At 36.4% G+C, this 15,675-nt stretch overlaps 1 protein-coding gene across 5 annotated transcripts in view; it reads left to right on the forward strand.

Annotated features, from left to right (window-relative positions):
• LOC112462080 (alpha-catulin) overlaps window positions 1–15,675 on the forward strand; it is a 43,182-nt gene that overhangs the window by 5,979 nt on the left and 21,528 nt on the right. Inside the window, exon 2 of one of the 5 annotated variants that reach the window (XM_025027636.1) lies at window positions 1,972–2,034. The exons of 3 other annotated variants lie outside the window; for them this stretch is intronic. In XM_025027636.1, coding sequence (XP_024883404.1) covers window positions 2,020–2,034 — 15 coding nt within the window. In that variant the 5' untranslated portion in view covers window positions 1,972–2,019. Of the gene's footprint in view, window positions 1–1,971; window positions 2,035–6,992; window positions 8,665–15,675 lie in introns of those variants that run through there. One more of the 5 variants, XM_025027635.1, reaches the window with a different exon arrangement.

Here is a 15,675-nt window from a genome sequence, read left to right on the forward strand (position 1 = left end):
AGAGAGAGAGAGAGAGAGAGAGAGAGAGAGAGAGAGAACAAGGTTATTGGAGGTGTCTTCCCTAAACAGGAGTTTTACCAAATTAATTAATGCTCATAGAGTACAGTAGTGTGTTTCACTACAGTTCTCCGATGGTTAAAGGTAATTGAAGGCCACGAGGCCGAGTAAAAAGAGAAAAGTTCTTCGCGAAATTACCCTATATACACGTTGACTTCAGTATTTCTTTGACGTCGAGGCGAACGTAAGATAAATACGATATTTGTTGAAAAATTGTGCGCTTGATATTTTTGTAAATTAAAATCCGGAAAAAGAGCAAGATAACCAATAAGACAAACTTCTAGAAAAAATGTAAAAGATTCACATCCTAAGTGAGTGAATAACTATACTTGACTTACGCTAACAATAAAAGAGTCACATATATTCCCTCTCAACTCTTAAATTTCTCATCAAATCTTTCTTCTAACAATTAAATAAAAGAAATTATTTAGTTTTATACATTTCTTAGAAGTTTATACATATACATTACAAAATTTAAAAACAAAGTTCACATTTATTGCTAATTTAACTAGAACGAGAAATAATAGTTTTCGAAAAAGCAAATAACGCAAATAAGCATGTTCATTCCCGATCAATAGCGACATATTGTCATAGAAAACAATCCTTCGGTCAAGATACACATATGGTTGTGATCAATTTAAAAAATTTTTTAAATATGACTGCGTTTCTGCCTCGAGGGTATTGCATAAAAATGATGTCGCGAAACATTCTAGGTATTAAACATAATACTTACAGAAAGAGAATCGACCCACTTGTGACGACAAGATGAAATTAAAATTGCGGAAAATAAAGAGAGAAGTGCTGACGAGAAAAATGTGAGAATTTTCAGAGTACTGCAGCTACGTACTGCAAAAAGAGACGAAAAGAAAGGAGCAAGCAATATGTTGTACATGACAAAGAAAAAACAACGATTTAACTATATACTTCGTTATTTCAATTTTAAGACATTTTCGCGCAATTCGTGCTTATTTTGTAACAATACGAACAAGTTCATATAGGCTGTACTAAAAATAATTTATTCTAAAAGATAGAATGATAATCATTTGACTGATTGATTATGAAGGATATCGATATTACGCGTCACCCGCAAAGTCATCGATAATATCACTTCCGTCGCTGCCGCCATTACTACAACCCTCCGAGATGTCATCGTTTAGTTTAGCGGTTTAGCCTATATCTAAAAGAATGAGTCAATTCACCGACCCGTGGCTTTCAGCGCGCATCAGCCGCATGCAACAAAAGCGAATCGCACTTGACGATGAACGCAACAAAGTCTCCCGCGGATGATGCACTGATCGCAAATGTCAAACAAGAAAAATGCCGGACTCGGCTCAAAGTGGGTCGTGTCGACAAAGAAAGTGAGACGAGGCGAGGCGAAGCCTCCCGCACGTTTTTCCGATAGCTTTTATCCGCGCAGTTATGTCGCAGTTGGTTTCGTCTCTGGTGCATTGTGGAAGCGCGCCATTTGCCCATTTGATATTCAGGCCTCGACGTCGCGCCGATCCGATATGATATAATATGCCAAACGTTGCGCGCCGTCCTGAGACGAGAAGAGGCCGAATAATGTCCCGGCGGTAGATCATACACGCGGAGTTATCGATATTCGCCTACGCGTGAATTAGCGCTAATAATCGCCCTTGGTAATCTCAATAACGACGACGAGCTTCTTCTCGCGGAACAACAGAGGAAGAAAATGTTGCTCACACGTTACCGGAAAATACGGGTGACGGTTTTGGTTCTGGTTTTCGAGGACGTATCCTCCTTTCCTTTTGGATATCCTCGAATGTCTCCAGACGTTCTCGCAAACGTTTCAAATTTCTCCTAATTTCGAACTTAGCCCGTGATTAAAGACTGTAATGAGCGCGCGGCCGGGCGAAATTAATGTTTCTCACTGAACGGGAATGTATGTTCTAGGCACGTCTTCGACGGAAGAAACGAAATTGAGTTTCATACATAGGTATAATGGGCTCATCGATGGTAAGTCTTTAATAGGCAGTGTCGAAAGTACCTGCGGCTACCTAAATGTGATGTGTTACACTTAGAGTTATACATAGATGACTAGCGATGTGAACGACTGATTGTTCCATGTGATAATAGAGCAGAACACTAGAAAGCAACATTATTCTTCGAATTTGCAAGTGTCGACGTTGTATTGTTATCTGTTTGTTTTTCTGTAGAGGCTTCACATGGTCGGCTAAGCATGATGTTTATACAGTTTCGTCAACACGACGATGTCTATATATATTAAAGAAACAATTAGTTATTATTACAAATGGCCAAGCGTAACTATGACAAAAACGTAATTATTTACACAACTTCGAAAATCTCCGTAATAAATATATTTTTGCTCCATCAAGCCGGATTCAGACCAAACAAACGAGCGCAAACAAACATGAATAAATAACTTGCTTCGATAAGTATAAAGTCAGTGCGTCTATATTCGCAATGTTATTTGCATCCATTAAAGCAAGGTATTATATTCATTCGTGCTTGTTCATGCTCGTTTACTTGATCTAAATGTAGCTTTAGATATACACTAGAGCTTCATTTTGATAATAATTAAAAATCTATTTAGATGCTTATCTTTTTCATCATTACTATCATTTTCATTTAAAATTTACATTAAAATCTTCATGGATTTTTGCAAACAAATATGGACACGAAATTGAACTTCTTCAATCCTTTCACAAATGTATTTTCTTAAGGAATAAAATTGCAATTTTTTTTAAATTTGTTATTGCATATTATTCGAGGAAATAGCATCTCTGAGACAGTCCAATATTATTCTGAATAACTGTTCGTATGCGACAGACATAAAATGGCGCCTTCGATCGTAACTTGTTATACGGGTTATGTATTCCTTCGCACATAAAACATGCCGTATTTGACATGCTTGCAGTTTGCAGTGAGTAAAAGAGTTTCATAAATAGGGATATATCCTGTATACTAACTTAAGTATCAACGCGAAGCTTAGAGTGAGATGAATAGATTTCAGAATTTATGTGCAACTTTCTAGTTTGCCATAAAAATTCCGTAAAAATCTCAATCTAATTAAAGTTAACATATAAAATAAAGAAATAATATTTTAATCATGATTACATAATGCATTTCAAATGTGCTACGCACACACACACACACACACAATATATGTATATCTATATATAAAATTTCTTTCGAAGTTTCAAAGAAACAAATATTTAAATTGTTCGTTCATTATTTCTATATTAAAAACCAAGATAGACTTAGAGAGCGATTATTTTGAATTTTTTTTCTCAAAGTTTTTCATTCGCTAACTAATCTGTTGCGGTTACAGGTTTTTTTTATGAATCTCCGTAAAATATCTGCTGAATTTGATATGGAGATGGAAGATCCTGTAAAAATGAAACCCATTCGACGAACGAAGCAAAGTTTTCCAGATCAATGCAAGATGAAAAAGACTGACTTTATTACGAATTTAAGATAAGCAAGTTTTAGTGAATTTCAGGATTTACAGATATCAGCTCTTCCAGAATAAAATTTCTACATATACATATATGTCATATCGAAAGTTTTTCTTAAAACCATCAACTCGTAACCTGGAATCTATCCAGTTAGGAATATTGCCAAACGGTGCCTTAATTGAAAATCATAAAAGAAATAGGAAGACTGCGTTTCTTCAGTGCACTTTTTATTCTGTCACGTGTTGCTATATCGCAATATAGTAAGATATCATAAATCATATAGCTGAATGTCGCTAACAAGAAAGTAATTTATCAAGAATCAAATTTTATAAATAATAAATTAAGAATACGCAAAGAATGAATCAATTCAGCGAATTTTCGCTAATGACTGCTCTGAAATCATAATACTGATTTAGATTCCAGACATTCAATTTACTTACAATTCTTGATAGTTTACAATGCCTTTCGTAACTTTATCACTTCTTACTAAAGAAGAAATGCACTTTCCTTTCGCTTTTATCTGTATTATTATGTGTTTTTTGCCGTCAATTAACCAAAAGACTTGAAAGTGCTGGCGCTACTTTCCGAAGACTGCGAACTTTGTTCTTAAGAAGTAGCACTTTTTGCGACACGACGATAGAAAATCTTTAAATGAAACTTAGAGCAACTCGAGGGAGGAGCAAGTAAACGTGCAAGAACGCTAATTTACCGAAATTTACAGCGATCGACGTGTCACCGGAATATTTCGGTATCGATTTCGGAGATTCAAGGAGGAATCGAATAAAAACACTAAGCCTGCCACGAAATTCTTCATTCAGTTTTCACGCGATAAAATATGGTATTATGGTATTAGATAGTGCCTAGGTACTACGGGAACGTACCGTATTTGAAAGACTGTAGAAGCCATTTACGGCAGATGAGTATAAGATATGTACCCGCTGCAACCTGCTTCGGTACAGCATCATAAATATATTTTACATTAACTATCTTACGTATCTACATCCGTGCAATCTTATTTACTCCTTCTCATCTCGATGATATCGTAAAAGGAAATCGCTTAAAATGCACATCTCGCAACGCGCCTTAATTCCAGAACATGCTCGCTGGTCCGTAGAAATTTCCGCCCTCGTGTGTATCATTTAGGATGCCTTCCTGTCGCTTTACCTTTACCCCTACGTCGTAATCTGCGGCTTTTATCCATACACTCGAGCGTACCTCATATTTCGTACCACTGCTCTTGCGCCGCGCCACGTTGATACGTATTTCTCTCAAGAAAGATATTAGGCACAGCATCCACCTCGCTTCCCCAGCGCGGCGTATGTTAAATAATAATATTGTATTGTTATATTAGACAAAAACGCAAAAACATGTTTATAAAGTTATTTTATAAATAACTTTATAATGTATGCGCTCAGAGATGGCACTTTCAACTTCTATAGCTACTACCTATAACACGCATAACATATTTGGCAAGTTTGTAATCGCTGCAAGTATTTGTTGCTCAACGACTCTTCAATTCAACATTGACGACGCATGGCCAAATGTCTCATGCGAGATAGAAATCCTTAGCTACTCAGAAAAGCGAGAGAATATACGTACTAGCCCCAGTACTAGCTGAGTACCTATGTACTTCCGACTATATATGCCATCGCATACGCAGATACTCCATTGATGCCGTGTAGAAGTACATACGTATCTTCCAATTAGCTAGAACTTTCAAATAGATATAGAGCAGTAAATGTGTCTTCCTTCTCTTAGTTAGCTTTAAAAAAGTAATCATTGTCACGTCCAAAGATTTCTTTTTTCGCGGTATCGCTCGGTAATAACGATTTTTTAAACTATAAGGCTACCACAAATATACATATGACAATCACGTCATTCCTTTGTTCGGTCATTTCGCTACCCTAAGTTATTTTTTTTCTTGCTGTCCAATTCTTTTCCTCAACTTTTTTCAGGTCTCTCATCTCCTAGGTAATGTTTCTCATTCGTGCGAGTCGTGACAATTCGTTTCTGGTGTCTCCTTATCACGGATTATTTTGTTATTGATACTGCCGAGACAGCGTTTCTCACAAGCGACTTTCTCATTAAGGACGAAGTACATATAAATTTGCTATTATGCCCATAAATTAAGTCTTGCAGTTATTCACATTTTCCTCTTTCACTCCGATAATAATTACGCTATCGAAGCTCTCACCCTTCTGTGAAACCCTAATTGTGTCACATTTTTCATTAATTCTGAAATTTAATGTATCCGATGACGATAGCTCCATTATTCGTAATCATGTTACACTACTGTATTCAGTATCAAGGTAAGAACCTAGACAAGACATTACAGCAGGATTATCTAATTTCCAATCACGAGTGATTACAAATCAATCTTATTATAACGCTCTAGCGAAGCGCTTCACGGTCGCCGAACGTACGTGTTAAAACTGACGTGAGAATCGAAGAGCTACATTAAAGGCCAAATATGCAACATAAATATAAGCTTTCAAATTTCATCTCTCCATGAACTTTGACGCCAGAGCCACACCTCCGACATTTCGTAATTCTGGAAAGTCGTAATTATAATTTTTCCATGCGTTAATTGTATTCTATAAACACTTGATGGAAAAACTCGAATGCTTAAAACTCTGCACGTTATATTTACTGATAATAATATGAGTTTCATTAAAATTATTCAACGAGTTCATATTAGATTAGCAACAATAACAATGTTCATATAGACATAAAAAATTAATAATGCTTGCGTAATAAACATTTATAAGCACATCTTATTAACAATTAGATATAAACAACTTATATATCTGCAAATCTATTGCCTCGATATTCTCTCTCTCTCTCTCTCTCTTTGTCCCTCTCTTCCTCTCTCACTATTCCTTGTGCGCAAATTTTTATAATAAGCCTAGAATTCATGTTGACATAAAAAATTACCATCGACATCGTCTTTCGATTCCTATCAAACTCTCATTGAGAACAAGGATCTCCCGCGCTTTTTAGGCAGTTAAAGAGGGGCAAAAAGTGAGCGTTCCCCTGGACGGTGCATCACGGAGCATGCAAAAACGCGACTCTATCGAGTCGCAAACAATGATCCCCAAGTCATTCCCGGCTGCCGTTACGCACGAGGTCAGACAGAGCGTGTCGCACCAACCCGGGGATGACTAAGGTCGAAAATAAGACGACTCGGCTCGATGTCGGGCGTAAAAATTGAGATTTCGCGGGCGAAAGTACGGGGCTGCCGACGTATTGATTCTCGGTCGGTGGAGAGAGGCAGCAGCGCGCCTGTGCCCGGCAGCCGTTCATTCGTTCACGTACACCAAGAGCGAGAGCGAGAGTAGGAGCGAGAGGGTAACAGGCGGATTCGGGGTGGGAATACTAGTGCGAGAGCGAGACAGATTCACACAGCCGCACTCGTCGTTCCCCGTGGATCCTGCCACCGAGCACCGAGTCGCTGCTTCCGAGTCCAGTCTTCCCCTAGGCACTCGGCAGGTCGGTACCTGTTTCTCGAAGCCGACACGCGCTCCGTCATTCTCGCGCGCACACATACACAAGCATACATCCCTTACGTACGTCACTCGCCCTCATATATAGATACATATATGCTCCTCTCACGGTTCAACCACTCACCCTTGCGAAACGGCGTCGCGTACTCGCGTACGGACACGTGTGCCTAAGTGTGCGCACACGTATAAGTGATACGTGCACACAGATACACGCATATCCATTTTTCCTAAAATCACACATATAACACACACACACACACACACGCACAATATAACCCACACACCATCTACATATCCACACGTATACACACATGTCGCATCAATAGTCGCGCAATCAACGATACGCGCGATACAGATAGATACGTGTTGCGGTGTACAAGTATGCACGCGAGTTAGAAGACAACGTCATAGTCAGGAAAGAGAGCCGAAAAACCGCAAATATAGGTGGTGCATACACACATCAGCGTGGCTCACATGTCGCCGCCCACACTGTGTACGCGCGCACGCGAGACACCAGCGACGAGTCGTGCACCCTTAACGAGCGGTCGTCGTCATCGTTGACCGTCAATCACGCGTGCCGATCCGCGTGGGAGCAGATTCCTCGCCTAGCCTAAACAATTGCCTGTAATCTTTCCGATCGAAAGGTCCTTCAATTTGTCGTAGATACATCTTTCGCGAGAAAGATCGGTCCGGCGAGTTCAATCCGAGTACACGAACGAGCATAACGATTATTGGAATACACTGGGTCCCGGAGCGCCACTTCGAGGAGTAAACTTTCGAGACTCGGAGTTTCCAACCGACGCCAAGGCGTCTTCGAGAGAAGTAACCCTATAGCGTCAAAATAGCGCGTCAACGATCGTTTTAACGAGAGGACAAAACCAGAGCCTAAGAAAAAAAAGATCGCGAGAAGGCGAGGATCAGCAACAATCCACTTTGCCGTCAACGGGTCATGCACCTCGTTGAGAAGGTGACGACGAACTTGCAAGAGCGAGCTCGGCTCGACACGGCGACCTCACTTGCTTGAAGACAAGTTCTGGACCTGTAGTAGCAGCCTAAACAACCAGTGATCTTCCTACAGATATATAGACAAATATATACATATACATATATACATACATACATATTGCACATACTTGACCGTCGTACGCGCGTCTATTTTTGTTGCCACCGTCGCGCGCCGCGCAAGAAAGCGGCTTAAGAAACGACGAAGTATAAAAGAGTTCCAAAATATCACTTGTTAAAAAGAACACGAGATCACTTGCACTAAGGAAAGAGAGAGAGAGAGAGAGAGAGAAAGAGAGAAATAGAGAGAGAAAAGTAATATTTCTATACATATAAGAGACGAGCATACATATCTTAACGACGTTGACGATTTATAGTATATTTTGATCATACGAAAAGCCGGAACAAAAAGTCGATGGCTAAGGAGAAGAGCAGAAAGAAGACGAAGATATAACCGAAAAAACAATCGTGACAGGCACAATAATAAACGACCTTAAAAACAGAATATAGTATAATTAACGATAGATTTAAAAAAATATATAATAGTGCGATAAGACTAGAGACGGGGTCCCGGTGGATTCGTATCGTTGAAATTTTGTATGCCGGCGGTGTATTATCGACGAGGAAGCATGTACGAGGGTGGCATGGCTGGTGAACGACAGGTATGTTCCCGCAATGTAACGATCCACTGATATGTCGAGATTATCTAAAGTTTCATCATATCGGCTCCATCAAAAAAGAAATTTTTTAAAGTTGCCGTTGTTTTATTTACATGGATTACTAGCGTACACGTTTTATTAAATGTAACACTAATGATTGTCACATATAATGCCTATGATAAATGTGTGCTCTTTATGGATGCATCAGAGTTCTTCTTATTCCACATTTCAAATATTGCATTTAACATTTCAAGTCCGCTTTATGTCTCAGCTTACGTGACATATACCTACAAGTGTATTAAAGCGTAAGTTTATTGTATATGATGTATGTACCAATTTTCAAAACAAATTACATCACATTCCCTTAAATCCATCTAAATTATTATCTAAAATCCGTTTCAACGTATAAACCTTTTTATATACGTGAAAATAAAAAATATATACGATAAATGAGAGAGAGGCTCTTTATTTATAACATTCTCAGAATAAATCAATATGATCTGATAAATATGGCATAATTCTAGAAAGAATTCGACATTTAGAAAACTTTAGATATCTCTTCAGAATACAGCAAAATGGTAAACTCGGAAAAGCTTTAGGAAAATGCCAAATCTCCTTAGAAACCGGGAGAAACGTCATAAAGCTCTACCGAGAGAGTTACCATTTATCGCGTCCGTATAACCAAAAGCTGATTTGAAATTCTTTGTTTTGCCGTGAAAGTATAAAAAGAAAAAAATTAATGAACGTCCAGAAAACTTTGAACAAAAAATATGAAACTGTGATTCACATTTTAAGTATGTATTTCTTTAATTTATTTTAAACACACAAATTTATTATCCCCAAGCAAGTCTTAAAATATATATTCAATTATAAGTTTTAATTTAAATAAATAAAATGGCAAAAGTCACATTCAGGACGTAAATAGATAAACGTATGATTGAAATAATTAAAGCACGATTAATATAGAAAATACAAAATATTTATCTTAATTGCATTTAATTACGTTGAATTTTAAAAATTAACAAAATATTAAAAAAATATGTTTAAACCATTCTAAATTCAGTTAAGGGAATAACCACACATTTTGTATATTAATACACATTGATATTTTCATACACATTCATATTTTCATGTAATATTATTCCTGTGAGGTATCACTCAGAGAAAGATGACTTGCCCGCAAAGGTTGAACTCATGTTAAAAGGATTCTTCGTTCTTCTATAGTAGAAAATTTCACAAGAATAATATGCTAACCAAGCCAATGAATAATTATATTTCCTTCCGCGATCCTAATGTAATTTGCATAGAAACGTATAAATTCTACGAACGAATATATTATGTTCTACTTTTTCATTTGTACGATGTATCTACAAATAACATGAAATAAATTTCCATTAAAAAATAATTCAGCAATTCTAGCTCGTTTTTTTACCAGTCGTAAAAATTGTAAATTGATTTAAAAACATTTTGAAAAATTCTCATTTCTGAAAATTATGTAACTATTTTCATTTTTTTAAATTAATAACCGATTAATTATTAACCCCGATTCTTTTAAGCTTATATTATCGTGAATGATTTATTCGATAAATATTACTTAAAAGTAGAGAACTATGAAAGAAGAACGCGAGAAGAAGGATATAAAGGCCATTAATCAGTATCAAGTTAACTGTGTAATGTTTTAAAAATAATTCTGGGAAGACTCTATAAGAATATAGCACAAACTAAACTTTAACAAAATCTCGTCAGTCGCTGTCTTTCGATCCGGAACGACGTGTCACCGGTCTGTTCCGTTCACACCATGACTGCGGCTCGCTCTAGACTACGACTTTTTTAAACCTTGACAATGTTAGTTAAACGGCAAGAACTTTGTGAGCAACTAATGCAATTGCGATAAATATAGAAATCTCTTGATAAGGACACAAAACCAGTGTCGAAACGTCGAGTTAACGGAATAAAAATAAATGTCAGTTTGGTCAATAATATAACCTGTGTTTAACAAAATCATACAAATAGAAGATAGGATCTATAGGTGAAATTTTTACCATAAATCCTGATAGACTTATCCATATGGAAAGAGTAGATTGTTGCATCTCAAAGTATTTGCGGTGAGATGGATTCGCGTTGTAATCGATTTTTCCCGAGGCTACAGATATTTACGGTATATAAGCGCATTTATCTCTTACATAAAATACAGTCGTTGTATGCGTTGAATCGAAGAATGAAAGAGAAGAGTTCATGCGATTAAAATTGCACCTACTTCGATAGCAAGTGTAATTGAGCTTCACGAAATCTAAATTGAAATGGATGGGCGGAAGAGAGTTAGACGAGCGCAAGAAACGTCGAAAGAAAATTAGATGCCAAATTGACGTAAAATAACATTCCCGTAAATTATTGATAACCATTCCAAAATTGCAAATAGGAAAACCTCCTCTCGATAATCGGTTATTTTGCTCTAGCAGTATTATTTTAAACAAGATTCCGTTCAAATAGAGAAGAGGTTTCTTCTACCTCCTATTTCGTACACACACACACACACACACACACACACACACACACACACACACACACACACACACACACACACACACACACACATAAAACGCTATCGAACCCTTGAACCCTCTCATATTAGGAAGAATTCCCGGAGGAAATTACTCTTCCAGCATGATTCCGTATAGTATAAATGGTGAACTAAACATTTCAGCTCGATTTGTAGGCAAAGTCGAGAATGTCAAAATCTTCTTTTGACATTCAACGACTTATACAAATTTTTACAAATTTCAGAAATTATAACAATATATTATATATTAAAAGAGCTAATGTGACATCGTACCCAAAATGTAATATAAAGATATGTATTATAATTTAATATATTTTATCAATAAGTCATATTTTTTTATAGCAGAAAGTTGTAATAAAAGTATAATAATATATTGATCAAATTTATAAAATGATTTTTATACTTCATACAAATTAATTTGAACGATCAGCGTTACATTTTCCGTCACGTTAATTATCCGCGTTTGAAAATATGCGTTGCGTTACTAACATGGATATTAATAAAGTTGTAAAGCGTCGAAAATAAAACCGTGTGACTTATCCGGAAAGCTCATCTACGTGCTTTATAATTTAAAGTCACGCAAGTCTATTAACACTTGTGTCAAGCTCACACGCTGCATGTGTCAGCCTAATCTTTTCACGATGATCGCGATGTTACAAATTTGAGTTCGCGTGATTCAACGATTTATTTACGATTTTAGTAAATTTTAACGTTACGTGCGACTTACGTAAAATACGTAATTAACTGTGCATTCTATTTCTCTCGTAGTGGAAATCTGGTTTGCGTTACGTTTGCGTAGTCCATCGGAAACGAGTTACAAAGGGAGATTTATGCGCCATTCGCACGGCAGTAAAACGGCGGACGAGAAGTTTGTTTTTCTATCACAACAAAGCTCGCGGTCTTGAATAATTTTCAACGATTAAGAGCATGTCATTTGCAAAACGCATTTCTATACCATTTGCCACAAACACGTCGCACTTTATTAACTCGATGTGCTCATTTTAAAACAGTACCAGAAGATCGTATGTATTAAGCGATGTATACTAACGAAAACATCTTCAATAAATGCAACAAATTAATTCAAATTAATTACAAAAGATAACTACGTAAAATTTCAAGAAAGATTATTTTAAGACAAAGATATTTAATATATTTAACTGTCAGATTTGAATAAAAAGTAAATATTTAACAGTTTAAAACATTTATAGTATAAAGATTGTAATTGTCCAGTTTGCTAAATAATTTTTAGAAGAAAAAAATCAATTTAGCAGATACGGGTCTGCTTAATTCTGGAGCGAACATCATATAATAAATATATCATGAAAATACTATATTTAATCGAATAGCCTTCAACGACAGTTTCGAGGGAGGAAGGAAATCTCGTGGCATATCTATGGAATCGCCTGAAATCCAATCACGAATAAACGGATTACCAGGGCTTGCTCTATCTTTATTTATACAACAACATCGTTAACCGGGATGGGTTGCATGAAGAGGATTTTCATAAAATTAATGTATTCAGTTACGATGGAGGAAATCATATAGGACAAAGGATATACCTTTTGACAATCTACAATATTTATATAACTTTATTTGAAATATAGAGTATCCTTTGATTTAAGAGATTAAAAAAAAAAGATGAAAAATAAGATATTGATTTTTGTAACAATGTTAGAGAAAGCAAGCCGTCAATTGTTAATTTTGTACATTACAGATAAATTACTGAATATAGACTGTTTAAAAAATTAGCGTAAGAAAACATAACAATAAAAAATATGTACGGTGCAAAGTACAATACATATATACTCGGTATAACCTGCACTCGCTAGTCTGGTCAATTTAATGCGTCACATCATGACGCATGTAAATTTTCTATAGCGATTTATCAAGTTCGTTCAACGGGCTAACATAAACTTCGTGTCAATGGAGCTAATGCTTTCGCCATGATTAATTATAGATATAAGCATCGGCGCGAAAACCAAGCATTCCAGCACCAACACAAATATATAAATACTCCTGTATATGAGATTAAGTACAAGAACTTGCAATTGTCGAGAGAAATCCGTGCAATGGCATTGATTTAAATAATTATCATAATTATCTAATATCAGTATCATATCAGTCAATGACAAACATTAATAACTATTTAAGTAAAATTCCTAAGCTTCATATGCAAGACAAAGAGAACATCAAAAAACATCTTAAATATAATTAATACAGCAAACGTAAGTAATCAAAAAATATACTAACAAGATATATCTTGAATTTTGATTATCTCAATTCTGCAACAATCTCCGTATTAAATTTTGCGGAGATATTTCAATAACTGATTTTTAAATTCCGCATAGCTGCTACATGTTAACGGATTAATCTTTATTTCTCACGGTTCAACAAACCTCGATATGTACGTTACGGTGTTACTTTTGAAATAGAAACGATGAACTATAGTATACAATAGCCGTTAGACCTGTAACTGAATTCTCCAAATTAGCGCAGCTCTTTGTTCGCGACTCGTTTGTAACGGCCGATGTTACGCGCATACTTGGCGGATCAATTAGCGGACCATTCTAACTCGCATCGTGAAGCAAATTGGTCCGATAACCCGTTTCCATCGGTTTCCTAACTTTCGTTCGGCGATACCAAAAAATTTCTCTACATTCTACATCAACAGAGCCGTCAGCTAAAATCCCCTAAATAACCTCGAATATTTATTCTTTCTCCTTCAATTTTCTCACTCACGAATCAAAGTAGAATTTTCATTTATACTCTTCCCTGTGCCGCTGTGCCCCGGATTTCTTCATTCTTTCGACGTAATCTTCCTCTTTTGTCATGACGGGAAATTGGATCGAACTGATCGCGATTGGTCGAGAAATCCCATGCCTTTCGCTGTCATTTCGTCTGGTGCACTTTATTCGGCAGTAAATCGAGAATCGTGGAAGAAGAAAATACGTCCTACCTTCGTTGTCGACTGTTGTAATTATATATGACTGTTATCGCTAGATAACTAAGATCGGTGTTTCCGAAATTCTTAACGAAGCACGTGTGCGTGCAGTGACTTGGAGAAGAAAAATTGACATGTTTTTCTCTGAAAAATCTTTTGCACTCTTTTTGCACAGATTGCTCGATGTCAGCGCAATCATGTCGCTGATGTTTGCCGTCAATTTCAGTAGATTGAGCAATGAGCATTTGAAGAAATATCGAACTTAAAGAGAACCTGTTTAAAAGCAAAGGAAGAGTCTAGGAGATAAATAAAAACGAAAATCGTATCCTGCGTGGACGACGTGAGCTAAGAAAGAAATGGTGAAATGAGAAAACTCTAAGAAAGACGACCGTAGACGGAGTGAAAGCTCATACATCTTTTATAAAGGTGCGGAGAGACTTAGTAACTATATACGCCGCGCGCCGCAAGTGAGTAATCGCATGTATGCTATTCTCTTTTCGAAGGAGAAAAGAAAAATAGTCGAAAGTATAAAGACAAGTATAGTAAAAAGATAATGAGTTGAGACGAGATAACAAAACTTTAATTCAAGTGTCCATGATGAGAATTTTAAATCCCCTGATTAACACGGCTGACCTTCTTCTTCTTTTCAGGGAGTTTTCGCAAAGAAAAAGTAAAGATAATTTATAAAATTATACTTAAGTCTTAAAATAAGTCAAATCTACTCATCAAATCTCATTCCCGCGATTCCTGCTCTTTTATGCGGCACATTCGTTCAGGTCGGATGTTATTCTTTATGGATTACCCAAATGTTTTTCTGAGTAAAAGAAAAAACTTGCAAATACTATTGCTCATGTATATTGTACTTTTTTTATCTTACAATTAGTAATGAATTAATCTTAAATTGACGGATCTTTCATAAAGAAGTAAAAAATAAAACATTAGGTTTTAAATATAATACGACCTCGAAAAATTCCGCTCGTCAACGCTTCCGAGTTAATTATTTAAAGTATTCTCGGTGACTTATATAGAGATGCCCATCCCTGCTAAACGAAGCGATATGCTGCTACCTGCTCAAGTCACAGCAGGTGGCGGCTCATCGCTCTCGCCATATTATATAGTAGCGGCATTACCGCATTCGTATTCGCAAAGCTCCAATACCTATTTCGTAAATAAAAGACATAACAAAGTAAAGAGATCGATCACAAACAAAAATTCGTCTACTTCAAGTAAGCAATGCACCAAGTAAAATTACAAATATAAGCTAAGGCTTTCCCTAAACATCAACTATTAACATATCCACAATTATTTTCTCTATCGGGATTGTTAATATGAACTATGCATTATTGCGCTTAACGATTATTTAAATTAAAAATGCGCAATGCCGAGCGTAATATGCCAGTCGTTTATGAATAATTTCATAATTCCGGTTATACGTCACACTGCAGTGTTAATGAACACGTGGGAATTGCTTAGCGTTATTTATTGGATTATCATGATAGCACAAATAAAATTT

Source organism: Temnothorax curvispinosus, unplaced genomic scaffold, assembly GCF_003070985.1.
Source record: "Temnothorax curvispinosus isolate PA1 unplaced genomic scaffold, ASM307098v1 QBEX01011966.1, whole genome shotgun sequence".
Classification (NCBI taxonomy): domain Eukaryota; kingdom Metazoa; phylum Arthropoda; class Insecta; order Hymenoptera; family Formicidae; genus Temnothorax; species Temnothorax curvispinosus.